The 22,353-nt window shown below is 38.4% G+C and overlaps 1 protein-coding gene across 1 annotated transcript in view; it reads right to left on the bottom strand.

The window, feature by feature from the left end:
• dnah5 (dynein, axonemal, heavy chain 5) overlaps positions 1 to 22,353 on the bottom strand; it is a 231,485-nt gene that overhangs the window by 194,811 nt on the left and 14,321 nt on the right. The window contains exons 2-9 of the mRNA XM_061951064.1: positions 6,422 to 6,556; positions 6,218 to 6,302; positions 5,985 to 6,145; positions 3,954 to 4,172; positions 3,700 to 3,837; positions 2,124 to 2,300; positions 1,897 to 2,010; positions 1,703 to 1,810 (exon numbers count right to left, since the gene is read on the bottom strand). Coding sequence (XP_061807048.1) covers positions 1,703 to 1,810; positions 1,897 to 2,010; positions 2,124 to 2,300; positions 3,700 to 3,837; positions 3,954 to 4,172; positions 5,985 to 6,145; positions 6,218 to 6,302; positions 6,422 to 6,556 — 1,137 coding nt within the window. The remainder of the gene's footprint in view (positions 1 to 1,702; positions 1,811 to 1,896; positions 2,011 to 2,123; positions 2,301 to 3,699; positions 3,838 to 3,953; positions 4,173 to 5,984; positions 6,146 to 6,217; positions 6,303 to 6,421; positions 6,557 to 22,353) is intronic.

Genomic DNA, 22,353 nt, shown 5'->3' with positions numbered 1-22,353 from the left:
GTTTTTTTTTAAAATAATAAAATAAGATAAGATAAATAAATTAAAAACATTTTCTTGAATAAAAAAGAAAGTAAAACAATATAAAAACAGTTACATAGAAACTAGTAATAAATGAAAATTGATAAAAATTAACTGTTAAAGGTTAGTACTATTAGTGGACCAGCAGCACGTACAATCATGTGTGCTTACGGACTGTATCCCTTGCAGACTGTATTGATATATATTGATATATAATGTAGGAACCAGAATATTAATAACAAAAAGAAACAACCCTTTTGAGTGAATGAGTGTGACAGTATGTAGATGGGGGGGGGGGGGGGGTTTGTTTGGGTTGGTGCACTAATTGTAAGTGTATCTTGTGTTTTTTATGTTGATTTAATTAAAAAATAAATAAATAAATAAAAATTTTAAAAAACAATACCGATAATAAAAAAAAAACGATACCGATAATTTCCAATATTACATTTTAACGCATTTATCGGCCGATAATATTGGCAGGCCGATATTATCGGACATCTCTAATTTGTACTCCCAACAATTGATTTGTAAACATAAATAATTGATATGAAACCAAAAACTGGATTTGCAACCAAAAGAAAATAGAATTGCAAACCCACAAAAATCTACAAACAAAAATAATGGATTTGAAATTATAAAACAAAAATGCCAACAAAAATAATGAGTTTGCAACCAAAAAGATTTACATACAAAATGTTTTGCAAACAAAAGTAATGGATTTGAAATTAAAAAAGCAAGCAAAAATAATAGATTTGCAACAAAAAAGATTTGCTAACAAAAATGGATTTATAGTTTTTTTCCCTTTAAATGTGCTGAGGACAGAAGTAGTCAGCAGTCACGCTTAAATGTTCCAGCTATAAATTCCAGTCATTTTATTTGTGTCCACCAGCAATTTTTCACAAGATGTAACTTCTAATTGTGGCGAATCATTTATTTGTAAAAATGTGTTTTTTTTAACAACTAGCAATCCGTCAGTGGTTTAATATTTTTGGGTTCAACTTTTTTTGTTTGTTATGAGCCTGCTACACATTTCACCTTTAAAGGAGCCCTATTATGCAAAACTAACTGTTTTACTTATTGGTACGTGCTGTTGTGTATTTGGGATCTGAATAAGTCTTGAAAAAGTTAAATCAAACCGTGGAAGCATCGCAGAGATTTTTATAAAACAAAATTGCCTTCCTTCATACTTCCTCCCAACGATGGAATTTTCCCAATTTGTGATGTTTTTCCCATTGATGATATCAGCGGATTATCCATATACAGTAGAGATTTACCCAAAGTGTATCCTCTTGTTGTGGAGCAGACTGGCTCGCACATGCACATGTATCCTCCGCTGTTGCCATTTCTAACACAAAGTAGCGTATAGTTTGAATTTAATCTGTCAGTAAACTCGTAATGGAAGTATAAAAAAATACAATTAAAAGAATAATAAACAAAATAAGACCGCCCACAAAACGGCCAATCCTGAAAAGACGGTCAAAAAGCGGCTATGCCTTGTAGACCACAAGGAAAAAATTATAATATGACCCCTTTAAGTGCTGTATTTTATATTTGTTCAATATTTAAATGAGTTGGTATTTACACTCTCATATCACATTTTGAATATTTTAAATTATTTTTATTTTCTAAAAAATTGATCAGCTGGTCACAATAAAAGCTCAATATAAAACATGTTCATTGTAACCTTGACAAAGAGTGATGTAATCTTTTCAGATGTATTGTAGTAGCGAGAGATTCTGTGAATCATCTGGATGGCATTTATGAGACCCGGAATGGCATCCACCATGGATACCTGTTTTAAAACAAACATGTCAAGACCATCTCCGTATAAAAATATAGGCACAACTGAGTTTCTTTTAAATGGACCATTTGACTTACAGGGTCACTGTTGTAAAGAGGATCACAAAACTTCTCCAAGCTGTAAAGATACTTGACGTTGTCTTTGGCCTCATTGGCTGAATTAGTTATCCTGGTGTCCAGTTCCCGCCACAACTAGAAGGAACAAACTACCATGAAGCGTACAAATGTACTATATTGCAATGCATCCATCCCTAATTGGATAGATTTGAGCAAAATGATAATGTTATCTCTAAATAATATGTCACCTTGATGATTTTAGATTTAGCCATCAAAAGCACACCAAGCACTGCTTTTACATCAGGACTCTTAAGCTGATCCAGAAGATAGTTGAAGCGGGACATCCGTTTCTTCCAGTGATCAAGCTCTGCCCGTGGGCCAAGGTCCTCAGCTTCTTTTCTCAGTTGGTCACTTTCAGCTAAAACCTGAAGCACAACATTATTAGTGCAGTTTTTCAAAGACGTGAAGTCAGTTTTTAATACCTTTTAAATACGGTAGAAAGTAAGTAAGTACATTTTATTTATGAAGCGCTTTTCACAGATAAAATCACAAAGCGTTGTACAAAACATAGGTGAAGTAAAACAACAATTCAATTAAAACAACAGGGGCAACATCATAAAAAGGATACAAAGTGGATTAAAAATTATAGTTAAAAGGTGCATTAACTAAAAGCTTTACTAAAAACAGAAGTTTTCAAATGTTTCTTAAAAGTTTCAACACAGTCAAGATCACGGAGGGACTGGTGCAAATTGTTCCAGAGTCTGGGCGCTATAGCCTGAAATGCCAGGTCTCCACAAGTTTTAAAACAAGTTTTTGGGATCTTTAGAAGACCCTGGCCTGAAGTTTGGAGGCTGCGCCCTGAAGAGTAGGGGCATAGCAAATCAGTGATGTACTGAGGGACACCACCATGCAACACACGGAATGTCAGGACTAAAATCTTAAACTCAATGCGAAATTTAACTGGAAGCCAATGAAGACCGGATAGAACGGGAGTGATATGGGCTGTTCTGGGTGCACCGGTCAAAAGTCTGACAGACACATTTTGTACAGCCTGAAGTCTCTTTAGCGTTGACTTGTTGAAGAGAATGAAAAGAGAATTGCAATGAAATGAACGCGTGAATGATCATTTCGAGATCCAATTTTGACAACAAATTTCTCACTTTAGAAATATTTCTGAGATGATAAAAACAGTTTTTGGTTGTAGAATGCACAAGTACAATGACCACTTGCACAATCTAATGATATCCAAACATGAGATGTTCTTACTGCAAATAATTTATGATTGTGATTGTAGTCAAAAGCCTGGCTGGCTAACTCAACAGCCAGCAGAGTCTTGAAGCCGACAGGGAGTAAAGTTTACTAACGTACACATGGCGCAGCTACACTGGCTGGCGTCCATTATACTCACCGCCCCTAAACCTCACTTTCATCCAGGTCACGGCACCACTGTAACCCAGGTGGTTTGGCCCCATGCCTTTATGCCATTCCACATGGGGAAACCCTGGTTGTTCGCATGAGAAGCGAATGTGCTGACCATCAAGCCAAAAGCCAGCTGGCTAACTCGGAGTGAGTGAGTGAGTTTGAGTGGAAGTGGGGTTTCTAAACATACACATGGGGCATTCTGACAAAACAATTGCATTTTTGTTCAGATACTGGGGTGATTTTTAATCTAAATCATTCTAGCAAGTTAATTAATCATGTTAATTCAAATTAAAAAGTGTATAATATATCATTTGACAGCACCAATAAAAGTATTATCAAATCCCTATAAAAACAATATACAATATAGTGTTTCAATGAAGGTATAGAGTAATAACCACCTACCTGTTCGATCTGTTTAATCCAGACTTTCATGCAGGCTTCTATCTTCTCTATGGTCTCTGTGTTGTTGGCTGCTGCCATGTAGTCTGATGGGCCTTTCATCACCCGCAGGTCAAATGTGTCACACCCTTTTAAGGTAACCTGGACATAAACCATACACTTAGTTTTCTTTAGCTGAGTTCTGTGCAATGCCTGAACTGAATTCAGACCAATCAAAATGACCGTGACTAGGTCGTCACACTTTGTATGATACCCACCTTTTCTCGCAAGCTTTCCTGTGCCCCGGCCAGAACAGTCACAAAATTGTCCAAGGATGAAATAAAGTCCTGTTTAACTGCTTGGGCCTGTGGACTAGCCAGCTCTCCCCAACCATGGTTCATCTTTGTTAGTGTCGGGATGAAGACTTCAGAAAGCAGCTGTTCCACACTTTTTAAAAGACCTCCTTCTGATGTGTCCAGCATATTGAAATTGACGTCCTAGATATAAAAACAGCATGCATGAATCATGGAACTGCTGAGCACAAATATTAGACATAATTATTCTAGTTTTTCACTCAGCATGAACACAGCTACATGGACTGTGTGTTAGAGACTAATGTTTAAAACTACTGTATGAGAGAATATTTCTCTTTAGTCCCTTAAAGAGTGAGGCTTTACTAATTTTGAATAACATGGCTGGTAACGTATTCCAAAGTCTGGGACCAGCTACGGAGAAAGGCAGATTCCCACTATTTATATCTGGACCTAAAACCTCCAACTCCTGTTGTTTGGCAGACCCTAGAGCTCGACTTTGGTATTGTACGTTTAAGGGTTCACTTAAATAAGATAGACCAGTACCATGAAGTGCCTTAAAAACAAACAATAACAGTTTAAAATCAACTCTAAAATGGACTAGAAGTCGGTGCAGAGAGCGCAGAACTGGAGTGACATGGCTCTGTTGTCAAGTTTCCATCCAGTTATTTATTTTCTACCGCTTGTTGCTTTCGGGGTCACGGGGGTTGCTGGAGCCTATCTCAGCTGCATTCGGGCGGAAGGCGGGGTGCACCCTGGACAAGTCGCCACCTCATCGCAGGGCCAACACCGATAGACAACATTCAAACTCACATTCACACACTACGGCCAATTTAGTGTTGCCAATCAATCTATCCCCAGGTGCATGTCTTTGGAGGTGGGAGGAAGCCGGAGTACCTGGAGGGAACCCACGCAGTCACGGGGAGAACATGCAAACTCCACACAGAAAGATCCTGAGCCAATTTGTTTGGCAAAATTCAGATTGTTGTCCAGATTACCACCCAGATTATTTACAACTTGTTTGCAGTAGGGGACAAGAGAACCCAGAACAGGGACAGCATTAGAGAGAATGTTAGATCCAAACACAATGGATTGGACTCATTTAAATTCAAGAAAGTATGTGATAACCATGCTTTGATGTCTTTTATGCAGTTCAAAATGGAATCCGAACCCAAATCAGGGACAGCATAAGGGAGAATGTTAGATCTAAACACAATGCATTGGACTCATTTAAATGTAAGAAAGTATGTTATAACCATACTTTAATGACTCGTATGCAGTTCAAAATCTAATCCAGTGAGTTAGGAATGTTCGGAGAAACCGGTGAAAAACAGTTGCAGCTCGTCAGTATAGAAATTTAAGTAAAGGTTGTGCTTGTCAATAACTGAACTTAAAGGCAACAAATATAAGGAAAACAGTACTGGTCAAAGAATAGACCTTTGAGGCACACCAGAGGACAATGGTGCACTGGGAGACGCACAGTCATTAATCGTGACTGTCTGTCAAGTACAATTTGAACCATTGAAGAACAAACCCAAAAAGGCCAACTATTTGATTAGATACTTTTATATTAGAAACACCATTTTGGATGATATGTCCTCATATGTTCAGAGGCAAATAACCAGCATGCTTAGTTTGTTGTCAAATAATCAACAAACGATGTTTGTCTCTTAGTGAATCACCGCATCTGTCAAACTAAAAGAAGTCATTCATCATAAAGATCGGTTTGAGTAGATAAAATGCTGGTTTATCACCACTGTGTTTATCTACCATTCAAATCATTTATCCTTTCTCACATCAAAATAAATAGATTGCATCTTTCCCAGCAAAAAAACAGATCAGAGAGGATGAATGGGGCCTTATTCCATATGCATACGATTCATGTTATTCTACGGCAGAGCATATGAAAGGAAGATATTATCATAGTCGAAAAGATGCCAAAATTCCATGTTGTATGGAGGGTTGGATGTCTCTATACTTAGATTACTGCAAACTCACTCTATGGATGTTTTCAGAAGTGATCGTCTTTGAAGCGTTTGGTCTGGTGAAGAAGACACACACTCCGGTCAAGGCTACATCCTTCCCGTCCGTTACAAACACTTTACACCTTCTGCTGTGACCAGGAGGATGAGGAAGCTGTAAGGATGATGACGATGATGCTGCAACAAAGAAATGGACATCTTGGTTCCTTGTTATCTCAGTACAGTTTCATAGACTTAAATAGTATGTACCTCCTTCCACTGGCCCAGTTTCCTGATAGTAAAACATAAGATGTGGAAGCCCTTCAGCCACAAAGAACTGCTCCATGCGATCAAGCTGAGGAAAAGAAACACAAGTGCTGTAATTTCATTACCGATAACATACTGAGCGGAACAGAACTGATTATTCATGTAAGAATGCATGAAAACACAGACGGTATCAAATGATAATCAAACCTGATTTCCTTCCAGCATGGCGTCCTCCACATCAGATTTTTCCAGTCCCAGGCACGAAGCCACGATGCTGAGCACATAGTCATGTCTTCCATCAAGCTGAGCACGCTTGGCTTCACGCTCCTCCTTTAACTTTTGCTGCTCAAAACATGCACATTTAGATATCAATATTAGGATGATTAAGTATTGTTACACATATCAAATAATGTCTTATCTGTGTGTGGTTATGCTACTTCATTATATGTTTTCACAATCATTTCATATGAAACAGTGCAAAAAGATACACAGTATACTATATACCAGACTTTTTTTGCAGAAACACACAGTAATGGTGAGCAAGTCGGTCTTAGAGTAGGGACATTGGGGATTTCAATCTCCATTGGGCACGTATGGATTTTGTATGTTAAATTGTCCATAAGTGTGAATTTGAGAGTGATCGGTTGTTTGTATGTGCAGTGTTACCAACTGCTCAGTAATGAAATTAGTTATTAAAAGCTGCTACAAGTCACTAGATGACGTTATTCAGAGAGGAAGAACATCATGGGAGGGATAAAGTTAGTTTAAAAAAAAATTATGATTAGAATTGCAAATTAAAGGCCTACTGAAACCCACTACTACCGACCACGCAGTCTGATAGTTTATACATCATTGTTGAAATCTTAACATTGCAACACATGCCAATACGGCCGGGTTAGTTTACTAAAGTACAATTATAAATTTCGCGCGACACATCCTGCTGAAAACGTCTCGGTATGATGACGTCAGCGCGTGACGTCGCCGATTGTAGAGGACATTTTGGGACAGCATGGCGGCCAGCTATTAAGTCGTCTGTTTTCATCACAAAATTCCACAGTATTCTGGACATCTGTGTTGGTGAATCTTTTGCAATTTGTTCAATGAACAATGGAGACAGCAAAGAAGAAAGCTGTAGGTGGGAAGCGGTGTATTGCGGCCGACTTCAGCAACACAAACGCGGCCGGTGTTTCATTGTTTACATTCCCGAAAGATGACCGTCAAGCTTTGCCATTGGCCTGTGGAGAACTGGGACAACAGAGACTCTTACCAGGAGGACTTTGAGTTGGATACGCAGACACGGTACCGTGAGTACGCATGCAGCTATGGCTTCCAAACATTTGATCGCTTGCCCGTAAGTGCGTACTGCTATGTGCATGTCACGTACGTAAGTTTGGGGACTTTGGGGAAATATATGTGCTGTATGAACTTTGGGGAGGTGAACGGTACTTTGGGCTGTGGGATTGAGTGTGTTGTGCAGGTGTTTGAGTTGTATTGGCGGGTTATATGGACGGGAGGGGGGAGGTGTTTGTTATGCAGTGGAATATTAAATATAAGCCTGGTTGTGTTGTGACTAATAGAGTATATACAGTATATGTCTTGTGTTTATTTACTGTTTTAGTCATTCCTAGCTGAATATCAGGTCCCACCCGCCTCTCACAGCATCTTCCCTATCTGAATCGCTCCCACTGCCCTCTAGTCCTTCACTCTCACTTTCCTCATCCACGAATCTTTCATCCTCGCTCAAATCGTCGCTTTCTCGGTCCGAATCGCTCTCCCTGCTGGTGGCCATGATTGTAAACAATGTGCGGATGTGAGGAGCTCCACAACCTGTGACGTCACGCTACTCGTCTGCTACTTCCGGTACAGGCAAGGCTTTTTAATCAGCGACCAAAAGTTGCGAACTTTATTGTCGATGTTCTCTACTAAATCTTTTCAGTAAAAATATGGCAATATCGCGAAATTATCAAGTATGACACATAGAATGGAACTGCTATCCCTGTTTAAATAAGAAAATCGCATTTCAGTAGGCCTTTAACTTTCTTATGTTGATTCTAAGTTTGCTTTCTTTGAATTTAAATAACGTTTTTTGTGCATTGTTAAATGTTAGAGAATCAAATTTGATCAAAAGACTGGAGGGTTGTGACATTTATAAAAGAACCGAATCTACTGACTGATTGACATATTTTTCGACTATTGACAAGCTCATTACAATAAGAAAGTCTGTGATGGTTTTTCTTCTGTGTAAATATCCATCCATCCATTCATTTTCTACCGCTTGTCCCTCTTGGGGTCGCGGGGGTGCTGGAGCCTAATGCAGCTGCACTCGAGCAGAAGGCGGCGTACACCCTGGACAAGTCGCCACCTCATTGCAGGGCCAACACAGACAGACAGACAACATTCACACACTAGGACCAGTTTAGTGTTGCCAATCAAACTGTCCCCAGGTGCATTTCTTTGGAGGTGGGAGAAAGCCGGGGTACCCGGAGGGAACCCACGCAGTCACAGGGAGAACATGCAAACCCCACACAGAAAGACACCTTCGTATTGTGAGGCACACGCACAAACCCCTGTTTCCACCGTGCTGCCCCTCTGTAGTTATCATTAATTAAAACAGTATAGTAATTTCACAATGAGGTCTGAGTATGTGCTTTTACTGTCACTTGGTGTCTACTTTTAAGTCTATGTGGTGTAAAACAAGTGAAACATCATTACGGTATTCATTAAATTACAAGTTGATTCCATTTTATTGACAAAAAAATAGCCTCAAAGCATTGCGACTTCTGCCACAACTTTCTGAAAACGCTTCCACAAATTCAAGCATCTTTTGTCACGTTGGGGGCGCATGGCTGCGGTGGTTGTGTTCCCTCCAATGCAGAAGACAAGCAGGAGCAGCGTGAAGGTAGGATTGAGCTTTAATTCTTGAAAGCAGGACGAAAAATACAAACACTTAGACGCTAAACGAGCGTGGAGCCAAAAACCAAAATGTCACCACGGGTGAATAGCGAAAAATTCTATAGAGTGCGGCAAAAACACTTGAGTGAGGTGAAAAAAACAGAAGAACCGTAACTGTCATGTATAGTGAGCATTGACCCAGCAACCAATGCTGGGTGACTGAGAACTTTAAAGGGGAGTAATTAACCAAAACACCTGGTGGGAACACTAGACTTAGACTTAGACTCCTTTTATTGTCATTCAAATTTGAACTTTACAGTACAGATAAGAACGACATTTCGTTGCATTAGCTCGTTGTAGTGCAGGATAAAAAGTAATAAGGTGCAGATATAAATAAATAATTACTAAACAAGGGAAGTGTGGAGATTTAGTGCCTATGGAAACCAACAGTAAACGAAAGGAAAGAGGGTGCACACCAGGAAACAGATTAAACATAACTCATGCCATGACCCAGGTAACAGATCATGACATCTTTGGCTGTAACAATCACACTAAAAACCTGCAAAATCCTCGAGTAACTGTATCATACAGCAGTCTATATTAAACATTCAAATGGAAAAACTTCATTAAGAGTTCCTTGCAGTGTAACGTTACCACCTGTCAGTCACCTATTTCATGGAAATGAGTGGTTTAGTATGACACCAGTCTTAAGATATCCTTTTTATCCAAGTCAACTGTTATTCTACTGCTTTTAAAAATGTGAGTTTTTTTATTTATTATATATGTATCCAAATATAAATATGAATCAAGAATGCTTTGGCTAAATTTAAATGGTTTTTTTTGTTTTTTTTTATCTTTCTGTTATCTGTTTGTGCACCTGTGCATTTAAATCGGGGTTCCATTAGCTGGAATAGCAGTAAATCTTATGTTGCTCATTTGTCTAGTATTTTCAATGGTGTGAGGATAAAATTAGGCACAATAGGTTGCCTGGTTATGCTGCTTAGTAACACAGGAATGAGGTCAGCTCACAAATTAGGTGAACCCTGGGTTAGCACAGGGTGTCAACAGCATTGAAATTCTCTCATTTAGCCTTTTGGGTGTGTGTGTTTAAAAACAAAAGAGTAACAAGACACTTAGCATTTTGTTCAGACCTCACCTCTTCAACATGACACAACATATTCTGCACCGCAGGGAGGCCAGCCTGAAATAGATCGCTTATACCAATAGACGTATTTTACCGTTTCCTGGCAACTTTTTTTTAAATTATTTTAAAAATATATATGTAGAGAAGTGGCAAAAAAGGAGATGATACCAAAAACAAAAAAAGTGCATAACTCAGTATTGACATACATTACAAACCATCAGCAATATTAGTATACCTTTTTGACTGATAATGTAACTATAAAAAAAAAAACATTTGCCATTGGTGAATTCATGACTGACTGGACTGCATCAACAACTTTAGGGGTACCTATTGAAGTGGCCAGGGAATATATTTGTCATTGAATGTTTCCACTCTTCTTTAGTGCAGGGGACTTGACCAATGCAAAGCCAAAAGGATGTAGCAAATTTCTGGAATAAAAAGGAACAATCGAAAAATACGACGAAGGCGTGCATGACTTGGCGAAGCTGTAGGCGCCACACAATAGTGAAGAAAGCGTGGCGACAAGTACAAAAATCAGCAATTAAGTCCCCTCTTCATGGTAAGTCTTGTAAATGATTTCCTTCATGGATGATTAATTGATGGCATTTCAATTTACATCGCACTTCAAATATCACGTCTTCACTACTTTCATTACTTATTAAAATCTTTTTTAAAGAGCATATTCTAAATGGTTTTGTGTTAAATGAAGTTTTATTTATGTGTTATATATATTACAGCGCCGTATTTGTCTTATTTGTTATTAATGTGATGTGGCCATTGATAAAAGATATTCACAAAGCCAAGGACTTCCGTTTTCGGGTTAAGTTAAAGTTAAAGTACCACTGATAGTCACACACATACTAGGTGGGGTGAAATTACCCTCTGCATTTGACCCATCCCCTTGTTCCACCCCCTGGGAGGTGAGGGGAGCAGTGAGCAGCAGCAGTGGCAGCGCTCGGGAATCATTTTGGTGATTTAACCCCCAATTCCAACCTCAGGTAATGGGTCCCATTTTTATAGTCTTTGGTATGACTCGGCCGGGGTTTGAACTCATGACCTACCAATCTTTGGGCGTACACTCTAACCACAAGGCCACTGAGCAGGCTCAATGTATCTTCACTGCAAAAATGAAGTTGAGTTGGTCAACTTTATTTTGGTGCAACAAGTTTTTGATGTACTTTTTCTTAAACCCCTACCTCATCAATAACACATGTACACATTGGTGAGATAAAAGCCAACAGCAGGACGTAGCGCCGGAGTCGGCGTAGCACTTACGGCTGACAAGACCGCTATAAACTATTACGTTTAGAGTGGCAATGAACTCATATGACTCATATGAAATGTATCTTTGATAACAATAAAACAGCTTTGGCTTGACCAATGTGGAATGACAACGCAGACACGCGATGCTAACATGGAATGCTAACATGGAATGCTAACATCGTAGCTGCGATTGTCAAGACAGCCAAGTTGACCACGTTTTTGCAGAACAACATGCCTGTGGTTTCAGCACATGGAAGCCCAGTTTTTAACTTAGGAGCTACCCAGAATATGAGGTAATATTTCCACGTCATGGCAACGTTTTATTGGCCGAGTGATGGCCACAACAATGACACTTGGTGGATCTTCCTGGCTACCATGCAGTGAGTACTATAATGGTGACTATATGGATGTTATTTCATGATTAGAGGGCTCTAAATATGTTTTTAAAAATTGTTGGAAGGATTTCAATGCTGTAACTATGAAGATATTAGATTTGTTAAGAATAAACCTAATTCATAGAAATATATTTACCATGGTAATGTCTGGTACCAATTAATAAATGAGTATTTTGTATTTTTGAGTAAACTTTTTATTACCGCGTTAACTCGTGCGATTAGTCGCAAAACATTACCACATTAACAGCGCAATACATTTGACCACACATGCTCCTTCATTTTAACTGCAGATGTTACCTGAAAGGCATGTTGCTTTGCGATCAGTAAACAGGTCAGATTTGGACTATAGGTCTTTTCCTGTGTTTTCACCATTTCTTCTGTTTAAGTCTCTATTTTGTCATCTCTTGTTTCTTTTTGTCACCATATGTCACTATACCTTCACTCTTTTTCGAAGGAGCTAGAAGTGCACCTGCTTTCTATTGTTAATTAGACTTGTATTGAGTCAAGCTTGGTCCTCTGCTAGTTGCTGGATCATTTTCTTTGCTTTGCTCTTTTGTGCTTATTACTTTTTAATCCTGTTATCATTTGTGCACTTCCCTGGTGCACATTTTTGTTTTTGCTCTTCCTGCAGTGTCCCGACAAAAAGGCCTTTTATAAGCACTTCCCCTGCCATATTTTCATTCTGGGGTCCAGACAAAAACGCCAACAAAGAACATAACACAAACGGTACATTAAATTAAACTGTTAACAAGTTTTGATCGAATAAATGACTTGCATTAAGTAAAACATTGCCGTATTTTTCAGACTGTAAGGCACACTTAAAATCATTTTATTTGGTACATAGTGTAATGATAAGGTTGACCAGTAGATAGCAGTCACACATACGAGATACATATATATTGCAAGTTCATGCCTGTATGACGCTAGCAAAGCAAGCCCAAAACTTTTATGTTTAATTGAACATTACACACGGCGCTCTAAAATCTGTCAAAGTGTTTTAGTACGATTTTGTTCAGCTACAAAGCTGCACCGCTTGTTGGATTATCGGCGCATTAATTACCATAGTCAGGCGTACTGTGCTTCAACATGTGTGTACTATTATGGAAGGAACCCAAAATGGTACCTATTGCTTTTATTCCGTCACGTGACTTCTTCCTGGAAGTGAAAACCAGTGGTAATCAACCAAGCCAAGATGGCTGTTGTACAGCTAGCAGCGCACAAACTATCTGAGTAAAAACGAGGTTTAAATCTTCCTGCAAAAAGCAGACATGAGCAGAAATTCGAAATATGCAACGGAATAGATCTCTATACTTTATCAAAAAAAGATTTGTAGACTGATATCAAGGACGTCGATCACGTTCCCAGACAAATCGAACTATTGTGCTCCAGACTACACTACACAACAAAACAGATGGAAACTTGGAAAAGCATGGAGGTCTACAACTTCTTTGTGTGTGGCTGGGTCAAGGAAATTGGTATCAGGACTCACTGGATCAATATGCATCGTTTTTGCTCGGGGAAGGTTGCATTTCATGATTTAACTTTGCTTCTACTGATGTTTGTTGCTGTTCCACATGCCTTTTACGAGTAACATCTTTTCCCCCATCTTCATCAAAATATAACTATAGATATCAACATTGTGTATGTGATGAAAGCTTCATTTATGATCATTGCCTTTGGTAAAAACTTCACTCTTTTAGGTTTTGCTCACATTTGCTTTCTTTTATTTAGACTCCCCGAGTTGGTGCTTTACGAAAAACTTGTAGCAAACGTGTTTAAGAAATACAGATAATATCAATACTTAAATGGGAAATAATAAACGTTATTAAACTTTTAACGAAGTGATCACTGCAAACTTATGCATTCTTTGACGCTGCCCTCGTGGAGTGGAGTGTGTGCTACTTTTCTCGTTGTTATTTGGTCAAATCTTAAACTTTTCTGCCCTTTTTGATTACCATCTCGAGGGACTCTTATAAAACGTTCATCCTTTCCGCGAATTGAACAATTTGTTAAGCCGAAAACAACACAAGGGCATTTTTCTTTCGGGAAACGCTAAATGGTGCCTCGCACCCATTGAGAACAGAGCTAGCTTGACCACCACGCAAATTTAATGGGCAAGACGTGAGCCAGACGTGACGTCAGTAACATCCCAGCAATTAGGAGACATATTATATTGTACATATTATATTGTATATTGTACATACATATTATTTTGTTTAGCAATATTATGCAAAACCAACTTTTCTTACCTATTGATACCTGCTGTTGTGTATTTGGGATCTGCACAAGTCTCGAAAATGTGCACACCATTGTAGTCAGCACCGACGCCTTAGTCAATAAGCTCCTTCTTTTTCTCTATCCTCTTGATGTGGGGGATTCATCCTCCGCAGCTGCCATTTTTAATGTAAAGCATCGTGAAGTGAAGTGAAATGAATTATATTTATATAGCGCTTTTCTCTAGTGACTCAGCGCTTTACATAATGAAACCCAATATCTAAGTTACATTTAAACCAGTGTGGGTGGCACTGGGAGCAGGTGGGTAAAGTGTCTTGCCCAAGGACACAACGGCAGTGACTAGGATGGCGGAAGCGGGAATCGAACTTGGAACCTTCAAGTTGCTGGCACGGCCACTCTACTAACCGAGCTAAGCCCCGCCCCGTACAGTTCTCATTTATATCTGTTAGTAGACTAACTATGGAACAGCTAAAAACTACTGGTACAATAAAGATGACGGGGAGAAGAAGCTGTCGAAGTGGGGCCACGTAAATGAGACCGCCCATACAATAGCGCATCTTGAAAAGACGGTCAGGTCAGAAAGGAACTTGAAGTAAAACATTATTTAAGCAACATTTTGACCAAACAACCACCATTACATATTATATAGACCAATGTTTTTCAACCACTGTGCCACGGCACACTAGTGTACCGTGAGATACAGTCTGGTGTCCCGTGGGAGATTATGTAATTTCACCTAAATGGGTTAAAAACGTTTTTTGCAAATCAGTAATTATAATTTGCAAATAATGTGCCGTTGTTGAGTGTCTGTACTGTCGAGAGCTCGGCAGAGTAACCGTGTAATACTCTTTCATATCAGTAGGTGGCAGCAGGTAGCTAATTGCTTTGTAGATGTCGGGAACATGGTTTGTCGTGATCGCAATATGCAGACGACAGCGGGAGGCAGCTTGCAGGTAAAAAGGTGTCTAACGCTTAAACCAAAAATAACAAAAGACGATTGCCGCTAAGAAAAGGCACTCAGTAAAAGGTTTATTTTTAAGGCCAAAAACAGATGTTCACTTAGTATTACTTTCTTTAAAACATTTATTCAGTATTTTATAACTTTAGAAAGTTACATGGTTAAACGATAATGATGCCAAAAAACATAAAAAAAAGATGGGAAGTCCTCAAAGGCTTATGTTGAAAGTATAATTATGTTTATAGATTATATGCTACCTGTTGTTGTATTCCCTAATTTTTAGTGACCTGAACATAATCTGGACTGTACATACATTTTTTTTTATTTTTTTTTTGAAAATGCAATTTTGGTTATAGATTATATGCAATCTGTTGTGTTCCAAAATGTTCTTTTTTTTTTCTTTTTTTTTCTCAGTGTACATGAATGAAGGTGTGTGTTGCTGGACCCGACTTGGACATTATCTGGACTGGACATGATTTTAAAAAAAAACCTTTAAACGAAGCTAATTTCATTTACAACCAGGTCTGGGGAAGATAAGGTCCTTTTTTCTTTTCTTTTTTTTTTAGATAAGATAAATAAATATTTTCTTGGATAAAAACGAAAGTAAAACAATATAAAAATAATTACATAAAAATAAAAAAATAAAGTAATTAAATGAAAATGTTAGTGGACCAGCAGCACAAACAATCGAGTGTGCTTCAGGGACTGTGTTGTGTCCCTTGCAGAAGTGTTGTCCATGTTGTGGGAACCAGAGTATTGATAGCAGAAAGAAACAACCCCTTTTGTGTGAGTGGGTGTGTATGAGTGTGAATGGGGGATGGAGGTTTTTTTTTTGGGGGGGGGGGGTTGATGCACTAGTTGAAAGTGTATCGTGTGTTTTTTTCTATGTTGATTTAATAAAAAATCAACGTCACGGATTGTAGCGGACATTTTGGGACAGCATGGTGGCCAGCTATTAAGTCGTCTGTTTTCATCGCAAAATTCCACAGTATTCTGGACATCTGTGTTGGTGAATCTTTTGCAATTTGTTCAATGAACAATGGACACAGCAAAGAAGAAAGCTGTAGGTGGGAAGCGGTGTATTGCGGCAGGTGTTGTGCTGGATAACGCACCCCCGCTGTAGAATGCACCCCCTGACTGTTTTGCCGGATAACACAGCCGGTGTTTCATTGTTTACATTCCCGAAAGATGACAGTCAAGCTTTACCATTGGCCTGTGGAGAACTGGGACAACAGAGACTCTTACCAGGAGGACTCTGAGTTGGATACGCAGACACGGTACCGTGAGTACGCATGCAGCTGTGGCTTCCAAACATTTGATCGCTTGCCCGTACGTGCGTGCCGCTATGTGCATGTCACGTACGTAACTTTGGGGACTTTGGGGAAATATATGTGCTGTACGAACTTTGGGGAGGTGAACGGTACTTTGGGCTGTGGGATTGAGTGTGTTGTGCAGGTGTTTGAGTTGTATTGGCGGGTTATATGGACGGGAGGGGGGAGGTGTTTGTTATGCGGGATTAATTTGTGGCATATTAAATATAAGCCTGGTTGTGTTGTGGCTAATAGAGTATATATATGTCTTGTGTTTATTTACTGTTTTAGTCATTCCCAGCTGAATATCAGATCCCACTCGCCTCTCACAGCATCTTCCCTATCTGAATCGCTCCCACTGCCCTCTAGTCCTTCACTCTCACTTTCCTCATCCACGAATCTTTCATCCTCGCTCAAATTAATGGGGATGTCGTTGCTTTCTCGGTCCGAATCACTCTCGCTGCTGGTGGCCATGATTGTAAACAATGTGCAGATGTGAGGAGCTCCACAACCTGTGACGTCACGCTACTCGTCTGCTACTTCCGGTACAGGCAAGGCTTTTTTATCAGCCACCAAAAGTTGCGAACTTTATCGTCGATGTTCTCTCCTAAATCCTTTCAGCAAAAATATGGCAATATTGCGAAATGATCAAGTATGACACATAGAATGGACCTGCTATCCCCCTTTAAATAAGAAAATCACATTTCAGTAGGCCTTTAAATTGTGACAAAGACACAATGAACTCATTTAGTAGCTATATGCTAGCGATGAAGAAAACAGAGTATGGGGTGAGAAGAAACTGCTCCGGGAAAGCAGGGTTTTTTTTAAGGAGAAGGTTTGGATCCAATCAGATTATATTTTCTAATGAGAGGGTCACTGCCACAAATTCTAAACCCCTGAAATCTTTTCTCACTTATTTCTCCTCAGGCGTTTAGGGAAATGTAGCCAAATGCTCCTTCCTGATAGATAAACAGAGGTAATGCCTGAAATGTTGAAGACAATAACAGCACGTCCTATGCAGTATTTTGTTTGCATAAGATTTACATGTAAATGTATTTTCCCTAGCAGTTTAACTCTGATCAAATATTTTGTAGCATCCAGGAATTGATCATACTTCCTGACAGTTAGACCCCCCACAGTGTCAATGATGGCTGGTGGCCCAGATGTCACATATGTGGCATTTCCTTCCATACTTCAAACATGGGGTCAGAGGTGAAACAGGTGAGGACACTAAAACACTATGTTTAAACCTGACATTAAATTACCCTTCAAAGCTTGTGGCGTTATTCGACATTCACATCAAGCTTGTGAAAAAAACAAAAGAAAACATCAGATGCTACCAGCCACTTCACACCTCTGGTGTTACTTCCAATTGTGTGAACAACCAAATTTCCCCCCAAAGGCAAACAATGCAAACACTGTATGTAATGAGGATTATTCAGACAATTAAAAGTCACCACACAATACAATAACAGATTCCAGCAATGACAAGTGCACAAAAATGATATTTACAAAAGCAATGTAGAATGTTTTCAATGCCCTGCTAAACATAAAACATCTAAAATTAATTGAATCACATCTTATGGGAATATTTTACAAGTTGACATTAGTTGTAAAAACGATTGAAAGCTATTTGTCATCTTGAAATGCACTTGTTGAACTAAAACGCTGAAACAAATCCCAAGTAAAGGTAATATTTCTCTTACCTGGAGGGCCTTTGAGACACTTTGTTTCCAGAACTGTCTCCCAAACACCTGAGACATGACAGGTGGCCTCTCCACCTCAAACCCTTCTATAGCTGCTCTACTGTATGCATTCACACCTCATTTGGAGGAAGACAGACGAGACAAGTCTCGACTTGAGTTTTTTTTTAGTTTTGTAACAATCTTTTACTGAAATGCATGGACAGTATATATACATATATATATATATATACATATATATATATATATATATATATATATATATATATATATATATATATATATATATATATATATTTTTTTTTTTTTTTTTTTTTTTTTTTTTTTACAGGCCTCAAATTTTTACTTTTTATGGTCAAGGCTATATATATATATATATATATATATATATATATATATATATATATATATATATATATATATATATATATATATTTTTTTTTTTTTTTTTTTTTTTTTTTATATATATATATTTTTTTTTTTTAAATTTATATATATATATATATATATATATATATATATATATATATATATATATATATATATATATATATATATATACTACAGGACTAGATATTTCTATTTCTTTCAAAATACTATCATGTACCATACAAAATGTCGTAACTTAGTAAAGTAATGCAATCCAAACAAAACAGTGACTTTTGTTCTGCCCACAAAAACGTCTGCAGCGGCGGCAGATATAACATATGGAGGACTGTGAATCCAAAATGTTCCCAGGTGGGACACAACACCAACCTACACTACAGTAAGCACAAGCCTAAATCATACAAGATACAGCTAAGCCCAACAACATCCATACCATGACCAAATGATGTGTTTACCTGCTTTTTTTATACATTTAATTGATATTTTAAGGTTGGAAAAGGTGACACGATACATTGTTGAAAAACTTTAAGATGTTGTGTTGTTGTTGTTGTGAAGTAAACAATAAACGACAACAATACAAAGTTTTTTTTTTACTTTTTTTTAATTATTAATTTAGAATTATAACGAAACCCCAACGAATCAAATATGAAGAATCCAGGTTACGTTTAACATGGTAGCGTTCTAATCCATTAACCCAGTGTTTTTCAACCTTTTTTGAGCCAAGGCACCTTTTTTGCGTTGAAAAAATGCGGAGGCACACCACCAGCAGAAATCATTAAAAAACAAAACTCAGTTGACAGTAAAAAGTCGTTGTCGCAAGTGTTGTATATGAATTCAAACCATAACCAAGCATGCATCACTATAGCTCTTGTCTCAAAGTAGGTGTACTGTCACCACCTGTCACATCACGCCCTGACCTATTTGGAGTTTATTGCTGTTTTCCTGTGTGTAGTGTTTTAATTCGTGTCTTGCGCTCCTATTTTGGTGGCTTTTTCTCTTTTTTTGGTATTTTCCAGTAGCAGTTTCATGACTTCCTTTGAGCGATATATCCTGTATCTACTTTGTTTTAGCAGTCAAGAATATTTCAGTTGTTTTTATCCTTCTTTGTGGGGACATTGTTGATTGTCATGTCATGTACAAGATGTACATTGTGGACGCCGTCTTTGCTCCACAGTAAGTCTTTGCTGTCGTCCAGCATTCTGTTTTTGTTTACTTTGTAGCCAGTTCAGTTTTAGTTTCGTTCTGCATAGCCTTCCCTAAGCTTCAATGCCATTTCTTAGGGGCACTCACCTTTTGTTTATTTTTGATTTAAGCATTAGACACCTTTTTACCTGCACACTGCCTCCCGCTGTTTCCGACATCTACAAAGCAATTAGCTACTGGCTGCCACCTACTGATATGGAACAGTATTGCACGGTTACTCTGCCGAGCTCTAGACAGCACAGACACTCAACAACAACACATCATTTGCAGACTATAATTACTGGTTTGCAAAAAATATTTTTAACCCAAATACCGGTAGGTGAAATTAGATCATCTCCCACGGCACACCAGACTGTATCTCACGGCACACTAGGTTGAAAAACACTGCATTAACCATTCAGAACATGATGTGCCTCTCTTCAGAAAGAATCGCTTCAGACATTTCACTGTTGTTTCTTTTAAATGTAGCAATACTCAAAATCGTGTGTATTTCAATTCACATGTTTATACACATTGTCTTACAGGAAGTTGGGGGAGTGTAACCATTTTTTTCACTTCCACCTAAAGACAAAATATGTACTGTATTCGTCAGAAAAAGGTCACCTTAACAAATGTTGCCAGTGTATGATTGCATGTAACCAACTGTCCATACACATACACTATGGAATCAAATAATATAAAAGCACACATGGCCAAAGATCACATTTTATGTCACGATGAAGATGTCACAGTTGTTCCATTAAATCACAATGCACAATTCAAACCATTCACATGCCAAGTACATAATGTAATATGGACGAGATCAGTGATTCTCAACATTTTTTAATTAAGTAGCAATTCAGAAAAAAATTGTCTCTCCAAGTACCACCATAATCACCAACATTAAAATACAGTCGGGTAGTAGGCCTAAGTGTTCATTAAAAACAAGCAGAAGTTTTATTTAACAAGTATATTTGAGAATAAGCTAATACATTATTTTGTTTCTTCATTTAGCGCAATCAGGGGAGCCAGATAATAGAATGTGGCCTTATATTGTTTTGACAAATTAATTTACTCATTCCTTCAATTTTTTTTGACACTACAATTCAATCAGCATTGACAGCCTCCTTGCACAACTAAATATGTGATATAAAACAGTGTTTTTCAACCACTCTGCCGTGGCACACTAGTGTGTCGTGAGTTACAGTCTGGTGTGCCGTGGGAGATTATCTAAATTCACCTATTTGGGTTAAAAAAATATTTTTTGCAAACCAGTAATTATAGTCTGCAAATGATGTGTTGTTGTTGAGTGTCTGTGCTGTCTAGAGCTCGGCAGAGTAACCGTGTAATACTCTTCCATATCAGTAGGTGGCAGCCGGTTGCTAATTGCTTTGTAGATGTCGGAAACAGCGGGAGGCAGTATAAAGGTAAAAAGGTGTCTAATGCTTAAACCAAAAATAAATTAACAGGTGAGTGCCCCTAAGAAAAGGCATTGAAGCTTAGGGAAGGCTAATGCAGAACGAAACTAAAACTGAACTGGCTACAAAGTAAACAAAAACAGAATGCTGGACGACAGCAAAGACTTACTGCGGAGCAAAGACGGAGTCCACAATGTACATCCGAACATGACATGACAATCAACAATGTCCCCACAAAGAAGGATAAAAACAACTGTTCTTGATTGCTAAAACAAAGTAGATGCCGGAAATATCGCTCAAAGGAAGACACGAAACTGCTACAGGAAAATACCAAAAAAAAAGAGGAAAAGCCACCAAAATAGGAGCGCACGACAAGAACTAAAACACTACACACAGGAAAACAGCAAAAAACTCAAAATAAGTCAGGGCGTGATGTGACAGGTGGTGACAGTACACCTACTTTGAGACAAGAGCTATAGTGATGCGTGCTTGGTTATGGTTTAAAGTCATATCCACAATTGCGACAACGACTTTTCACTGTCAACTGAGTTTCGTTTTTTAGTGATTTCTGCTGGTGGTGTGCCTCCGGATTTTTTCAACGCAGAAAATGTGCCTTGGCTCAAAAAAGGTTGAAAAACACTGATATAAAACATAGCACAAAAAATAACTTTGACTGAAATGCTGCCAATGTGGTTGTATAGGAACAAAACTCAGTTCAAATACAGTAAATAAACCGTAACACTGTCCTGTCTAAGACTAAATATACAATTCTCTTTCAAGACCAGCTTCTTTACTGTTAACACGTCAGCAGTTCTATTAAATTCTGCGCTATGGATGACAAATTAATTCCATATGACCTTAGAAACCAAGCTGTCTGAAACTTCAGAGCACTTCGGTCACCTTACCTCGTTTTGATATTCTGACTGCAGCATCGTCGTTGCCCTTTCACACTGACACTTCTTTTCAAGTCAGTCCGCCCTCTTAATTGGCTTCGTTTTTCATGACATCAGAGAATTAGGGCAGCTAACAAAGACTGCAAGACAGAGAACAAGCGGCTTTGCTACACCGTGTGAGCGATCAGCCTTCTTATTTGCCATGTGAGAACGGTTGCTACCCTGAAATTATCCGTGTTGCTCCCAAACGCAGACTGCTAACAGGATAAGGTGGTGTCGGATGGCCGTCTGTTGACCAGGTAATTATCAGGGCCTTGCTCTCACCTTACAGTGGGATGGAGAGAGGTATGGACGAATAC

This window comes from Nerophis lumbriciformis, linkage group LG04 (assembly GCF_033978685.3).
Source record: "Nerophis lumbriciformis linkage group LG04, RoL_Nlum_v2.1, whole genome shotgun sequence".
Taxonomy (NCBI): domain Eukaryota; kingdom Metazoa; phylum Chordata; class Actinopteri; order Syngnathiformes; family Syngnathidae; genus Nerophis; species Nerophis lumbriciformis.
This window is presented reverse-complemented; position numbering and strand designations above follow the sequence as displayed.